The 17,063-nt window shown below is 34.4% G+C and overlaps 1 protein-coding gene across 5 annotated transcripts in view; it reads right to left on the reverse strand.

Moving 5' to 3' along the window:
- The window catches only part of Cask (calcium/calmodulin dependent serine protein kinase), a 348,936-nt gene that overhangs the window by 96,217 nt on the left and 235,656 nt on the right, over window positions 1-17,063 (reverse strand). For all 5 annotated transcript variants that reach the window (XM_077106548.1, XM_077106546.1, XM_077106547.1 and 2 more), the window contains 2 exons: window positions 13,367-13,450; window positions 4,332-4,431 (listed from right to left, as the gene is read on the reverse strand). In XM_077106548.1, the coding sequence (XP_076962663.1) occupies window positions 4,332-4,431; window positions 13,367-13,450 (184 nt within the window). The remainder of the gene's footprint in view (window positions 1-4,331; window positions 4,432-13,366; window positions 13,451-17,063) is intronic.

The following is a 17,063-nucleotide window of genomic DNA, read 5'->3' on the forward strand; positions in this document are numbered from 1 at the left end:
AAAGAAGTGACAAGGGAAGATTCGTGTAACAATACCTCAGGAAATCAATAAATCCAGGTTTTCATTTCATGGTCAGACAGTGTTAAAATTCAGATTTAAACATCTAAACACAAACAGCCAAGGAAAAAGTCAAGCTGATTACAAACCATGCAAAGCCAAACACGTTTGCATAAAAGATTAACCTTAGAGGAAAACAAAGGGATACCTACTTTCTGCTGCTAGAAGTCCTAGGAGGAAGGCAGCATATGGACAAACAACAAACAGTATGATTTTAGAGCAAACAGGTTATCAAGCCACAGTTGGGCCCACCAGATGAGCCACAAGAAGCAGCAGTCCCCCGGCTGACCCCAAAGGAAGTCCTTGTGTTTCACGAGCACAATCACCAGGACTGTTTAGGATTTCAGACATCAAAGACTGGGTTCTAATTCTGACTTCTCTGATTTGAAATATGAGAATGGAATATTTCTGCTTTGACTTCTTAAGCAACAAAGCAACAGTACATTGTTTATCAGAAGATTAAACTTCATGGATTCTAGTAAATGTACAATGGATGAATTTCAATAATCAAAATAGAAAAACATCTTTTATAAAAAATCATTTTATATTGTAAACTATATAACAAAGGATGTTCAACTTTCCTTTAGATGATAAACTGGAAAGCTGGTTAGTTTTAAATTGTGATTTTAAAATATTCATATTTTCCTAAATGCATACAGTATTTTTCATTCCCATGATAAGGTTCAATTTAAGAAAATATATGCTGGATTTTTGGGAGTAGACAGCTTTATGGCTCTTCTCAAACACTGGGATTTCATAGCACAGTAGAACTGCAAGAAATCTGGGGGGACCAAATTAGGATGGCCCATTATTAATTCTGTCAAATAAGGTCATTAAAAAAACTGACCTATCATTATGATCTTCATAAAAAAGCATTGTCTAAAGGTGGAACACAAAGACAGCCCATCTCAAGAAAGGACAGTTGCTGACCTTACATTTTCCATCTTTCTATCCCCTCATTCCTTGTCCCCCACCGCCCCACCCTGCAAACACACGTTTTGTGATCCTTTTCTCTTTTTGCCATGGGCTTGAATGAATTTTCAGGTGATGATGGAGAGTGCTTTGTGTTTTGTTTTCTAAAACAAAGCCACACAAATTTCAACAGAAAGACACCAGAAAGGATAACTTTGGGAACTTAAAATAAATGATGCAGAATTTAAGTATTAGTAGAAGTAGAGAATAATTCAGGTATAAAAATTAATGAATATACTTTAAAAATGAAATGAAAAATAATGAAAAGCAAACATATAGACGTTTTAATTTATGAAAGTGCAAAGCTTTATGTGAGTCCAACTAAAATATATAATTGGCTTTCTGCAACCAACCATATAACCACTACTGCTTGGTTGCAAATAAAGGACACTTTGCTGGCAGATTAGCGATTTGATAAATAATGCTGGCCATAATAGTAGGATGCCTTCCTTTAAATGACTTAGTATTAAAAACTGACTTTAAGAATGTACGAATAATTCCTGATAAGTATGTAAAATGTTAGGAAAATTTTCTTCAAAAATTTTCTTTGTTTTTTTACTTCTGAATATATAAAATTTTCTCCTCAATTAGGGTAGGTGATTGGCATTAGACATGTACAGAGCATATTAATTCAATTTTTTTATTTGTAGCACCCAGACAATGCCATTGAAAAATACTTATGATAGACATTTAGCATATCAAATGAAAATATAGACTGCCTACAAGATCATCAAGACCCAGGAATTTTAAAAGAAAAGAAAAGAAAAGGAACTGGGCATGACTGTAGGAAGTAGAAAGCAAGACGGCTGTGGAAGACTAATATGAGGGTTTGTAGGCTACCTGCAAAATTGTGTAAGAAGTTTCTTTTTGTAGTTTAAGAATCAAATACTAGGGCTGGAGTCATAGCTCAGTGGTAGAGTGCTCACCTAGCATGTGTGAGGCACTGAGTTCGATTCTCAGCACCGCATATGAAAAAATAAATTAAATAAAGGTCCATCAACAGTTTAAAAAAATCAAATACTAGTTGGGCACAGTGGAGCATGCCTGTAATCCCAGCTAATCTGGTTTATGCAGGAGGATGGCAAATTTGAAGCCAGCCACTGCAACTTAGTGAGACCCTATCTCAGAATTAAAAAAATAAAAAGGGCAGTGAATGTAGCTCAGTGGTAGAGCACCCTTGGGTTCAATCTCCAGGACTGCAAAAATTAAAAATCAGAAACTATTTCAAGCAAATTATCTAAAGATTATACTAAAAATGAGAAAAAATTGAGTAATAAAAATATATTTAATAGAACATAAGCACATTTATAAAGTGATTTCTTTCCCTAAAGGAAAAATCTACCTCTTCCCAGAAAAGAACATGTAAGAGTTATTAAATTATTGCTAGACAGAGGTAAATATTAATTAAGGGCCAACACTAAAGATTAGGTATATGAAGTGATTTGCAAGGACCATACTGTTTTCTAGGACCATTCCAAACATGCAAATAAATGATAGTAGAAGTACTGACCTAAAATCTCGCAGAGATTTATACTATATATATATTCCAAGCATGCAACTGTTAAATGTAGTCACATTGTGACATAAGAACTATTTCTGGGTCTGCTGGCCCTAAAGAGGGTCAAATGTAATCTAAGTGGGAGGAGAAAAGACTGAAATTCAAGCTGGGTGTGGTAGTGCACACCTGTAATCCCAGAATTTGGGAGGCTGAGGCAGGAGGATCACAAATTCAAGGTTAGCCTGGGTGATTTAGCAAGCAAGACCCTGTCTCAAAATAAAAAACAAGAAGGGCTGGGGATGTGACTCAGTGGTAGAGTGCCCCTGAGTTCAAGTACTGGCCTCAAGACACAAGAGCAAAATTTGAGCTAACAAAAAGTCACAGGGAGAAGGAACAAAATGTATTGAAAGGAAAAAAAAGACAAAATGATAGGGAGTATGGGAGACTCTACCTATAAGCACAACCTTGCCTTTCATGTGGTAAAGGTTCTGGATGGTTACCAAGCCAGCACAAGAGGAAAACAGAAAGGCTTTCTCCTCACAGTTATTTCTAGTCTAAGATTCCCATTTCTGAATATTTTTGGAAATCACCTTCACTCAAAAGAGGAAGATTCATATCCCAATTGGTAAAAATAAAAATGAGGAACTATATACCTGCTGAATGGGAAACTATGATGCTGTCATCTTGCACAAGGTAAAAGCACATACTAATTGGCCAGAAATTGTGAGTGTGTTTGTGTACATATGTGTGTGTGAGCAGAGGAGGGCAGAAGCATAAATAATAACAAATGTTTCTGGTTCCAACAGAGAACAGGTACACTCCTTCTTTTCATCTTGTTGACTGTGGGACAAACAACTCATACTTTGGGCTATGGTTCCAATGATGATGAGTATTGAAAATGCCAGTCCAAGAGTACAAAAATCAAATCAGCAGTGCAAAGTCAAACACATGACAGATATTGAGTGTCTTTAATGAAAGAAAGAAGAAAAGCTGAGGCCAGATGACATAACTCAGGAGTTAATAAAGAAATGCATAAATAAAAATGTAAAACTCTGACACACCCACACGCACGCACACACACACACACACACACACACACACACACGCATGCATCTGCATATACGTACACATGTAGCCTGAGGATTTTTAGTAAATGCTCCTTGAGAATATCTCATTGGCAAGATGGAAGTCTGAGCATTTTATAAAATGATTTCATGAACACTATCAGATTTTTTCAGGAGTACCTGTACACAATTCATCAAAACAGGTAACTCTTCTATGTTCTTCCTCCTTGAATACTTGTATCAAGGGTTATAGACTTTATATAGAGAGAAGAACTTGATCACTGTTTCAAGACGAAGCTCACAAGACAGCTTTACATTGAAAGATTCTTTTAAAGCAGTGCTGTCTCAAAGTCTGACTAAACATGATTGGCATGGGGGAAATCTTACATCAGAAGTTTTTGTTGAGGGAGAAAGTGATTGGAAAGATTCAAAAAGTCTGAAACTATAATGTTGGACTAGGTGAAGTGTAATGTTGGGTCTGAAGTGCAGAAAGGGAAAGAAGTATTACTGAGGTAAAAAGAAAAAAATGAAATGTTGGTTTTGGAGCAGTAGGGGAGGGACACTTTGGAATTAAAATGAAAAAGAATGAAACACATGTAGGTAGGATGTGGTTGCTGACAAACTGCCTTAAAATCCCTTGAAGGATTTAAATTCATATATAAAAGTTTACTTACAATGAAAGAGAAAGGATGTAGATGCTAAGTGAGTTACATGGCTGAATGGACCAATTATGCAATTACCTGAGGAGGTAGGGTCTTCAGAGAAATCTGGCAACTCTTCAGGGGGATCCCCATAGAATGAGTTGAATTTGTGACTTGACACAGCGGCTAGTACTGCTCCCTGAAGCAGAGATGAAAAACGTGATTAAAACAAATACACAAATATAAAAAGTTCATTAAGTAGTTATCGGAAGAATTGTTCAGACAGTCCAGTACAGAGGAGATGTTGGCTGGAAGAGAGATAGCTTTTAAAATAATTTTGAATCCCTTTAAATAAATTACATATGCATACATCAAAATAACACTGCTGGGAATTACAAAAGTGTGTGAACTGGGGCTGGGGTTGTGGCTCAGTGGTAGAGCACTTGCCTAGCATGTGTGAGGCCCTGGGTTTGATTCTCAGCATCACATATAAATAAATGAATAAAAAAATTTTAAAAAAGTATATGAAATAATTACATCTTAAACTCAAATATGTACCACACAATGGAATATTCGGTAGTCATTATTAAAATGTTGCTGCAGAAGGATGTTTAATGAAATGGAAAGATGTCTGTGATGAATTTCATCTTGAAAACAAGGTATGGTATGATCTCGTTTTTGGAAAAAAATGTTAATATAGATGTAGTCAACATACACCAGAATATTCATAATATTAATTATGCTTGGATAGTAGGATTATGAGCCATTTTTCTTTTAAAAATAATTTTTCCTCCCTTCTTTCTGTTTTTAACAATGATCATGTGTTACTCTTGTATATGAATTCCCAGTCAGGCCAAACATCAGAATAAACTGAATGTGACTTTCAAGCCATGTGCGCAGCTTCCCCCTGAGTTCTGGTTGAGGATCATTGCCATGTTGAGGGCCTGGCAGACCTAGAGCTGTTGAGTGGAGAAAGGATGACAATTATTGTTTCCAGAACAGGAAGACTGACAAAACTTCCAGGTTTGTTCCCTAGCTCTGCCTCTTTCCAGCTATAGGATATTGCTTGTGTAATGCATTTAATCTCACTAGGTTTTCTTATCTGTAAACTGAGTGTACTAAAACTGACATACTTTACAGGATTATCAAAAGTCATAATGTACATGAATGTGCTTTGCAAACTATAAAGAATTGTATAAGTGGGAATCATGACTAGCCCTACAAATAGAGAGACAGAACATAAGCACAGCCAGTTGCCAGTCTACACAAAATTGCTCAAATCACCTAAGTTGTCTAAGTCTATAGTAGTCTTTGTCTGAATTTTAAATATTGAACTCTTGAATTTTTCTGAAAAGAAAGCTACATCTCTTAATGTGTAGGTATTTGTTAATAAATCCATGAAAACATTAATAGAAATATACTTCCACAAAGATAACTTTTGAGGGGGTATGTCTTAGGTTTTGTTTTTGTTTTTCTTTTCCTCCTACAAATATAAATTGAAAAATAGACTATAAAAAGGGAAGAACAAAAACAACAAAAGAAAACAAAACAGAGACCTGATGTTGATGCTACCATTTTAGGCAAATTTCGATTTCCAAAAGTTCAGGGTCAGTGCAGAAAGGTTCTAATGCAGAACTATAACAACCATGTTGAAAAAAAAAACAGTAGTGAATGTTGAGTTCTTCTTTCCACAGAAGAATTGTATTTCACTTTACATATTATACATGTTCCCTAAAGCTGGGTGGTAATGGAATTTTTATATATCAAATCATATTTCCCACACACTGAAACTAGACTTTTAGAGATGCATTATTTTTTTTTCCAAATAAAGTTCAACTGAGTTTTTGATATGTTAGTTTTAAGGCCTGTTCTAGCTATTAAAATAGTCCAAGATCTATAAATACTTATACTATTAGGGAAACACTATTTAAAAGAACCCTGAGAAGTAGATTCTTTTGAAGCCATTGTAGCAAGTTCCTAATTTGTCTTATGGCTAGCAGTTTTGTTTATTTAGTTCTCTAAACTCAGTGACCACACATGGTTCAAATGTTGAATGCTGAGTTATTATGTAAAACAGTAAAATAGTTCCAAAATAGTTCATGGATTCTTAGAATTTTATTAAAGTTTGAGAGTCAATCTTATAAATGGCTCATTCTAGGAGATTCAGTTTTGCAGATGGGAAAACTGAGGTCCAGAGAGGCTTAGCAACAAGTGAAGATTACTGTCAACTTAGAGACATAATCAACAGCAGGCAGAATTGAGGTCTACTCTGCCCAATTCAAGGATTTCTACTATACTAGGAGTCAAAAAATTTTTGTGTGTGAAGGGACAGACAGTAGATATTTTAGGCTTCATTAGCCATATGATGTCTTTTGCAACTACTCAACTCCACCTCTGTGGCATGAAATTAGCAATTGATGAAATATAAATAAAGATACAGTGCTGTGTTCCAATAAAACTTTATATCTAAATCTATATATCTATATCTAGAGGTAGTAAACTGAATTTGGCCCCCAGGTTGTAGTTTACCACACTGTACTATACAATCACTTTGGAGATCCTCTGTGTACAACAGTAATATAAAATCTGAGCTTATACAGATAGTTCTTCAAATTTTCTGCTTTAATTTAGTAGGTATACTTTAGTATGTTTCAAGGATGAAACATAATTTTGAGTTAAGAATACTATTCATAATCTATTAAGAAAAATAATATTAAAGTTGAAATTTTCTCCTTTAAGTACTAGAAAACAAATTTCTAAACAAACTTTTCCTACTTGTGCACAGTTCAGGAATGCAAGAGACATATCAGTAAGTCAGAGAAACATGCAGGGTATACTATTGCAATTGCAAAATGAATAAAGGAAAAAAATCACAGAAAGTCATCAGAAATCTTCCTTGCTTTCCATATACGCAGGGAATAAGTGGTTTTATCTTCTTAATTGAATTACATGGTTTCAACTTACCATGTCCTAAACTGATTGCAATAAATCATTTTAGGACATGATAATACAGAATATTGCTTCTATTTATATCGGAAATTTGCTTTCTAGGTGTAGAAATATTTTATGAAACAAATAAAATTATTTCTAGAACAGATTCCCTCCTAGATAGACAAGCTCAGATACCCATAAACATCTCTTTGCTCATAACTCCTTCAGGAACTATTTCCCTGGTCAGAGTGCATGTGCACTCCCTTAAGAGACCCACACCCCCAGAGCTCAGATTTTCCTCATAGCCTAGGTCACACAGTTTGTCTCATGTATCCTTATATTCAATTTGACAAAATATGCTCCTTATATTTAGTCCTGTACTTAGGACTACATAGTTTATAAAAGAAAGTATTGTTTCTAGAGGATTAAAAAAAAAACACCAAGTATTAAAATTCTAAAGCTTATGGGCAGGGGGTGTAGCTCAGTGGTAGAGCACTTGTCTAGCATGCATGAGGCTCTGGGTTCCATTCCTATCACTTCTAACAAACAAGTAAACAAATATCTCTAGAGTTGAGTATGGAGGAAAAGCCCCAACATCTAAAATGTCTGGTAACCAAAATGGGGAAAAGAAACTTTCCATCATCACTTACGGAGATAACGTAAAATAATGAAAGAAAGGAAGATAAAAAGACATCTGTGATCATATGCAGGGTTCCAAAAGCTTTGTTTACCTACACTTTCAAAGTAGTCTGAAAATTATGTGAATAATTTCTAATTATCTGAATAATTTTCTTAGAAATTTGTTGTCTCCTATAGCCTGCTAAAGAGGTTAAATGCCAAAATGAATGTAAGAGTATGGAAAAGAACAATTTTCTGGATTGTTGAGCATTGATACTATTATACCCATAATGAGTAGTTATCTTGAAATTTCAGCAAAGGTAGTCAGATAAGTAAAATGAGTAATATTTTATATTCTGGCATTAAAAAGTCACCATCATCTACATCCATAAGACTAGGATCCTAAGAATAAGACATATTCCATGCTTGTATAAATATGTTAAAATAGATTCTACTGTCATGTATAATGAAAAAGAACCAATAAAAATTAAAAAAAAGATTAAAAAAGAAAAAAGTCTCACAAGACTTTCAGCATGAGAAAAAGGTTCAACTGTGCAAATAATAAACTATCAAAAATGCAGTCAACATCATTTCCGGCAGTGGAAAACTAGAAGCAATCTCCATGACCACAGACTGGTTAATTATATTACAGTTTGTATATATAATGGAATAGGTATAGGACCATTATAGTTTATCTTAGAATAATGACTCCCAATAAAGTGGATATGTCAGAATCACCCATGAGCCTTTTTAAAAATACACGTCCCTTCAACTTCACATATTCACCTAGCAATGAGGGAGGGAGGGGTGGTCCCTTGGTTGAATGGTGCAGTGAGCCACTGTTAATGATGGCAAATGTGTTATATCTCCCAAGTGTGCTAAAGTAGAAACCAGTATTTAAAACCAATATTTTGTTATAAGGTTAAAAAAAAGTGGGTTTTGTGAAATTCCCATGAGATAAAATTAACCATTTTACAGTGTATAATTCAGTGGTATTTAGTACACTCACAATTGTCTGGTTCTAAAAAATTTTCACAACTCCCCCAAACCCTGATACCCATTAAGCAGACACTTTTCAACAACTATCACCAATTTGCTTTCTGTCTCTATGGATTTAGAAACATAAATACCTATTCTAGATATTTCAAATACACAGAATCATCTAATATGTGGCATTACGTTTCTTTTTGCATGTGGATATTCAATTGTTCCAGCCCCATTTGTTGAAAAGACTAATTCTTTCTTCCTTGAATCGCCTGGGAAGTTTTGTCAAAAACTGATTAGCCATAGCTGGGGGTGGTGGTGCATGCCTGTAATCCCAGTGACTCAGGAGGCCGAGGCAGGAGGATCATGAGTTCAAAGCCAGTCTCAGCAACTTAGCAAGGCCCTAAGCAATGTAGAGAGACCCTGTCTCAAAAATAAATAAAAAGGACTAAAAAGATTAGGGTTGTGGCTCAGTGGTTAAGTGCTCCCTGGGTTCAATACCCAGGACAAAAAAATAAATAAATAAACAACACATCAATTGATGATAAGTAAAAAGGATTTATTCTTAAGCTCTCAATTCTGCGTGTGCATGCGTGCACGGACACACACACACACACACACACACCAGTGTCCTTATAACTGCAGCTTTATAGTAAATGCCCAAAATGAAAAGCATGAGTCTTCCAACTTTGTCCTTTTTTTCAAGACTGTTTTAGCTATTCTGGAAACTTTACATTTCCATGTAAATTTTGATAGGGATTGTGGTGAATCTATGCATCAATTTGGGAAGAACTGTCATCTTAATAATATTGAATCTTCCAATCCATGAATATTAAATATTTCTCCATTCAGATCTTTTTAAAAAATATCTTTATTTTTTAGTTGTAGATAGACAATATCTTTATTCATCTTTTATGTTGTTCTGAGGCTTGAACCCAGTGACTCCAATGTGCTAGGCAAGGGCTCTACCACTGAGCCATAGTCCCAACCCCTCCATTCAGATCTTTAATTACTCTCAGCAATGTTAGTTTATGGGTCTTATACTTCTTTTTTCATATTTTTCTTAAGTATTTCATTATTTTTTGAAGCTATCATGGTTGGAATTTTTCTTAATGTCATTTTAAGCATGTTCATTGCTCATATATAGAAATATAATTCAATTTTATATATTGATCTTGTATCCTGTTACCTTACTGAACTTGTTATTTCTGATAGTTTTTTGGTAGACTCCTTAGGGTTTTCTATACATGGGGATCATGCCATATGTAAACAAATGCCTTTTCTTTTTTTTACCTGAATATGCTAAGAGCCCAAGGATTTATATTTCTAACAAGATCCCAGATGAGGCTAATGCTGCTGGTCCAGGGACCACACAAGAAAAGTGTACAGTAATTCCCCTTTAGCCATGATTTTGCTTACCTATGGTCAACCTTGGTATAAAAATATTGAATGGAAAGTTGAAGAAATTAATAATCCATATGTCTTAAATAACTTTTATTATAATATATAATATTATTATTATAAGTATTCAAATGTATTATTAGTAATTGTTGTTCATCTCTTTCTGGGGCTAATTTATAAATTATTCTTTATCAGAGGTATGTATTGTATAGGAACTAACAGTATATAGAGAGTTTTGTACTATCTGTGGTTTCAAGCACCCACTGTTTCGTAATGTATCCCCTATGGATAAGAGGAACTATAATATATTATACAATAGATGTGATAGTAGAGGAAAACAATGGAAAGGAGCTGAATATTACAGTGTAAGTGTAAGAGTTTCTCCTTCTAAATACTGTGAGGGAAGTGATGATAAAAACAATCAGAAAAATCTAACTACAATTACTTTGGAAGAAATACAAGAGTTGAGATTACTCAGTGAAATTTTTAAAAAACTTTCAAAACCCACAAAAATGTTACAGCCAATGACTGGCAAAAAGCTAAAATGGTCTAGAATGCCCATTCAGGAATTGCAGTTATTTACAGTGTACCCAATCAAAGGTATTAACATTAAAATCATAATAATACATCAACAGCGATCACAAAGTTAATAGCAAATAATATTTATGAAGCACTTACTACAACTTTTGTAAAAATATACTGATTTGACCTATGAATTAACATACCCATTTTATAGATAAAGAAATAGAGGCACAGAAAGTTTAGCTAATGTGTTCAAGGCTACACAGCTAGGAAGTGTCAGAATCAAGATACACGAAAGGCAATACAATTTGAGAGCCCACTTTTTCCTTTTCCTTTTTGCCAATGACACTAAAAATTTTGTTGACTAAGTAGCAAAAGCAGTTTTCTACTGATTTCAGTGAATTTTCTTTATAATCATTTCCAAGGGAGTTCTAGAAATTAGATTGTCTTCTACTATTTGAGGAACTTAAAAACAGTGTCTGGGTAGGATGGGCACCTCACTGTTCATTTGAGAAAATCAGCTGTATGGTGGGTTCTGAAAGCCAGGGAAATTGCCATCTTTGTTCCAGAAGTTTGCTGGAGAGGCAGAATGAGAATGAGTTCCTGGAGGAAGGCAGATGTAACCTGTTTTAATGGGGTGGCTGAGTTACTCCACAGAATACAGACTTACCAGAAAAAGCTGAAAAAAAATTCAGTATTGACCCTGCTGATGTTCTTAATTCTAGGTTGTTTGGCGGGTCTTAACACTTTAAATAGCCCTGCAAAGGGATGTGGTAAATCCACGTGACCCCTCTCTGCTGTGACAGCTTGGCCCTGTCCAAATGAATCTTAGTCACCACTTTGGCTATTTTAGGCCTAAGTCTGATTTTGCGGCACTGGGAGAAGAACAGAATGTCTCTTGTGATGGTGAAATATCTGTACCTAGGCAATGGCAGGTTCAGCCCTGTGTAGTGTTACATCACATGAGGCCAAAGCCATGTTAAGAGTTTAAAAGACTTAGGGCAGAGTTAAGAAAGACATACAATGAATAGTTTCTTTGAGAAGAAAACTAACTTCAAATATAGCTGAGCAAATTTCATTAGGAATGATAAGACTTTTTATTCTTTTGTAGGTTGATGGTTCAGGTAGATATCAGATCAAAGGGAAAAATAGTCTTGGGAAACTTGTTTGGGCACCATCTCAAAAATGGCATAATTACTTTGTAGCTGGGTTGTGGTTCAGTAGTAGAGCACTTGCCTTGCATGGGTGAGGTGCTGGGTTTGATCCTCAGCACCACACAAAAATAAATAAATAAATATATTGTTTCCATCTACAACTGAAAAAGTATTTTAAAAAATCACTTTGGTCAAAGGTTTTTAAAAAGCAAATAGAGAAGAGTCAGTTTAAACTCTTGAATATAAAAACAACTAGGAGAAAAGCTTAAATGGGAATATTCATCAACAATGATATGTTAAAATTTCCCTTGTTCTATGGCACCACCATTCAATGGCACCTTTTGCAATCATAGGAATGTTATATATCTGTGTGGTCCAAAATATAGTCACTATTCATATGTGGTTGTTGAGCACTTGAAATATGCTTGTGTGAATAGGGAACTGACCCTTGAATTTCATTTAATTTCAATTAATTTAAGTTTAAATAGCTGCATGTAGCTATCGGATACCATGTTGAACATTTCAGCTTTACAGTATAATACTGTAGATTGATAAGTTTTCCCAAAATTAATATAAATGTTCTTAAAAATTTGGAGTTATATAAAATCATTCATAAATGTTAGGAGTTGAATAATAACAGATTAAAAATACTATTACAATTTATGATGCATCTGAAAGTACTTCAGAAGAAAGGTTTTATAGTTGGTAGGAGTCACATGAATGAAGAGGACTACTAAACAATCAGCCACTTAAAGAGCAGAGTTAACATTTTCTATATCAAAAGTAGGTCAAATATAAATGAATTTCAATGCCATAATATAATAGTTTTCCCTATTACCCTAGGGTGGAATGGGGCAGGATAGTATTGTTCCATACAATTTTCTTCTAATGCTAGAAAGACCCCACTATTTAATGTTGGGTCTTTTCAGAACCTTTTGAAGTTAAGTGGACTCCCCATGTGGGGTAATTATTATTATTATTATTTTATTGGGGTAAAGGATAGGGAGAGAGGCAAGAGAGAGAAAGATATCTAGAAAAAATAAAGGAAGAAAGGTAAGAAAAATGACCTGAAAATATTTCCTAGTAGATCAAGGGATTTTATTTATTGCTTTGTGATGGGAATTCAATCCTAGATTGAATGTTAATTCAGTGTTATTTCCATTGAACTAATTCACATTTTCTGTCAAAATATTTAAGTTTGAAAAAGCATCCTAGATTAATATTTAATAATAATGTATGATAATACTAACTATATCTCTGCAATGAATTTTAAGGGGAAAACATCTAAAATAAAATGTATCTTCTAGTTATTAAAATTTATTTAGATTCATACTGAGATATTAATGGATTTTAAAAACCAAAAAATTGTTGAAATGGTGGTAATTTTTGGAAATGAGAATTCAGCTTTAACAAAAACAACAGCCAACACTAGAATACACTGAAGGGCAACAAAACAGAATGAAAAGATTGTTAAGAAGATTGTCATCTACCTTATCTGCTTGGCTCGTTTCTGATTTGACTTACTTTAAGTTTCCTCCTTGCATTGAATTTCCTCAGTTGTTCTACTGTTTCTGGAAGATGAATCTTGTAGGCATAACGATCTCGCTCCTATAAAAGAAGAAAGATAATGAACATACATAACCATTTTGAAGACTGAAGAAACAATATATAACAAATGATAAAGTCCAGATTCTTAAATGTAAAGCTCAGATTGAATCCTAGGAGACTGGAGACTTTATCCCATGATATTGATAAATACTCTGAAATGAGGGATATGAGGGTTAAAATGGATAATAAAGTAATATTTTATTTTTAGCAATAATAAAGGACTAAAACAATAAAAGACTTTAATTTTCAGGTATGTAACTAAAATAGTCATAATGATTATGAATGTATGAAGTTACATTTGGTGTGAGTTTTGTCAGGTAAAATGAGCATTTGAAAAATTAATGTTACAACTGATTTAGGGTCAGAAATAACTGAAGTATAAAAACCACAAAATCATTGGGCATGGTTGTGCACACCTGTAATCCAAGCAGCTTGGGAGGCTGAGGCAGGAGGATTGTGAGTTCAAAGCCAGCCTCTGCAATTTAGCAAGGCCCTAAGCAACTCAGCAACACCCTGTCTCTAAATAAAATATAAAAAAGGGCTGGGTATGTGACTCAATGGCTAAGCACCTCTGGGTTCAATCCCTGGTACAAAAAATAAATAATAGATAGATAGATAGATAGACAGACAGACAGACAGATAGATCAATAGATAAATACAACAAAATTTTTCAACCAGGAAAAAGTTTTTAAGGCCATCTAATTCAACCATTTTCCCCATACGGGATATCCTTCACTGCCTGATGGATGATGTACCATTTGATAATTTGTGACATATGTCTACAACCATAAAGTCATCACTACAATCAAGATAATGAATATATCCACCAGTCTCAAAAGTTTGCTCATGGGCTGAGGTTGTGGCTCAGTGGTAGAGCACTTGCCTAGCACATGTGAGGCACTGGATTCGATACTCAGCATCACATAAAAATAAAATTAAGGTATTGTGTTCACCTACAAAATATATATATATGTAAATTTTGCTCATAACTCCTTGCAATCCTCCCTCCCTCTCAGAAAACCACCAATTTATTTTCTATCACTATAGTTGGCTTTTCCTAGAACTTTATATAAGTAGAATCATACAGTATATGCTCATTATTGCCTTACTCAGCATAATAATTCTGAATTTATCTACATTGTATATATCAACAATTCATTCCATTTTATTGCTGAGTGGTATTCCATTGTACAGATGTACCATAATTTATCCTTTCATCTATTGTTGGGCCCTGGGTTGTTTTCAATTTTTGAGTATTACATATAAAGCTTCTTATAAACATTCATATACAAGTCTTTGTATAAATATGCCATTTCTTTTAGGTAAATAATAAGGAGCAGAATGGCTGGGCCATATGATAGGAATATATTTAGCTTTTTAAGAAGCTATCAAACTGTTTTCCAAAGTGACTGGATCATTCTATATTCCCACTAGCACTGCATGAGTTCCAGTTGTTCTACATCCTTGCCAACATTTGGTATTTTTAGAATTTTAGTCATTCTAACACATGTGTACAGGTATCTCATTGTGGTATTAATTCCTATTTCCCTAATGACTAATAATGCTGAACATTTTGTCTGTGCTTAACTGCCATCTGTATGTCTTCTTTTTGAAGTGTCTGTTCAAATTGTCTCCCATTTTGAATTGTGTTGTATGTTTTCTTCTTACTGAGGTTTGAGAATTCTTTACATATTCTAGATATCAGCCCTTTATTAGATATATAATTTTCAAATATTTAGTCTGTGGTTTGGTTTTTCATTCTTTTTATAGCATCTTTCAGATAATAGAAGACTTAATTCTGTATATAGTTTGCAGGTAGAGAGAATTGAATTTTCTGATAGATTGGATGTGGGATGTGAGAGAAAGAGAAAAGTCAATAGTACCATCACACACAAAGATTTTTAATGTGAGCAACTGGAAGTCTGAGAAGATGGGGGTAAGCAGCCTGAAAGATGCATGACATGTCTGGATTCTAGAGCACAAAATGGGTACTTCAGTTGATCCTCCGCCACCTCCAGTGCTGGAAATAGAACCCAGGGCTTCACACATGCTAGTAAGTGTTCTACTACTGAGCTACACTCCCAGTCCATGGAGTTGATTTTAAAAATATTTCACATTCAACAGAATGAACACTTAGAGTGTACTGTTGGAATCAGAGTTGTTGATAAGGAAATTGATTCAAAAGTAAAGTGCTAAAATGACTAGACAGAACAAGCATATTTCACCTCTACCAATTATACTAAAAGCTCCTGGTATGGTATATAAAGCAACTAATGGAATGCTTTGAAAATTGGAGAAAAGAAGGCAGACTGGGTAGGGATACCAGGATTCAAGGGGCAATCCTGTGATGACAGTGTCAGAATTTTTTTTTGCCTCCTAACATATATGAGCCTGGGTGTGAGAGCAGCTTTCAACTTGGGAACTCCAAGGATAAAGAGGGCAGACACAATGAGCCTCAAGAGAAGGCCACTGAGAATGGCTGTCCCTGAAGAACAGAATCTTCTCTGTGTCTTTAGATTCTATTACTACTATGAAAATCTAGCGGGGCATGGTGCATTCCTTGCAATCCTAGAGATTCAGAAGGCTGAAGCAGGAGGGGCACAAGTTCAAAGCCAATCTGGACAATTTAGTGAGACCCTGTCTCAAAATGAAAAATAAAAAAACTGGGGATGTAGCTCAGTGGTATAGCACCCCTGGGTTCAATCTTTAGTAATGGAAAAAAAAAAGAAAAGAAAAATAAAAATAAAGAAAGAAAATCTATTTTACAACCTGGCTATGTGTTCTTCTCTCTAGAAGACTGGGAAGTTTACTGAATCTCTGACCATGAATTCTATGTCTAGTGAGTCTCCTTTCCATTCAGCATTCACTAATGTGAAGTGGACAAAGAGATAAGGACAAAGTCCAAAAAAATAAAATTATGTTTTAATTATGAATTCTGATATTTTCTAAGTAGACAAAACCCACAAGATTTTTCAGAGTTTATTAAGGTATCTCTTACCAGAAAACAAGCAACACCAAAAGCCCAAATGAGGCAAGAGTAAATATAATATTTTTCTGGATTAAAATCCCTCCTGACACTAATAATGTGATATGAATTCAGAAAATTTCCATAGCAATGTTTCCTGTACTTTAATAGAAAGTACATGGTTCATAGTCCTTTGGGCACACTAGAGGCAGAATACATATTTAATGGGTGTGTTGATTGATTTTTCCAAAATTCAAATCAATAAGCCTGATATAAATACCCTTTATTAGCCAATAAACTTTATAGCCTACATATACAAAATGTGTAAAAAGAATTCAACCATCTGTGAGGAAAGCATAATCTCCATTGGCCTCATTTTTGGAATGAGCAAGTCTCATTAATTTGGATAGATAAAGGTGTTAAACAGGTATATTTTAACAATTATAAGACATTCACATATTACTTGGTCTAATCTCAAATTCTTTTTGACATGAACTAATTAAATAAGCCTTCTTTGCGTTTGTTTTATCAAAGAATTAATTGTCTTTTTCTTTTTTTGATGCAAAGCGAGGGTGTTATGACTGGGTACTCTTCATTTTGAGAGTTTTCATCATCTTATTTCTTCACTTTGCAGTTATTCAGGACTTC

This window comes from Callospermophilus lateralis, chromosome X, assembly GCF_048772815.1.
Source record: "Callospermophilus lateralis isolate mCalLat2 chromosome X, mCalLat2.hap1, whole genome shotgun sequence".
NCBI classification, from domain to species: domain Eukaryota; kingdom Metazoa; phylum Chordata; class Mammalia; order Rodentia; family Sciuridae; genus Callospermophilus; species Callospermophilus lateralis.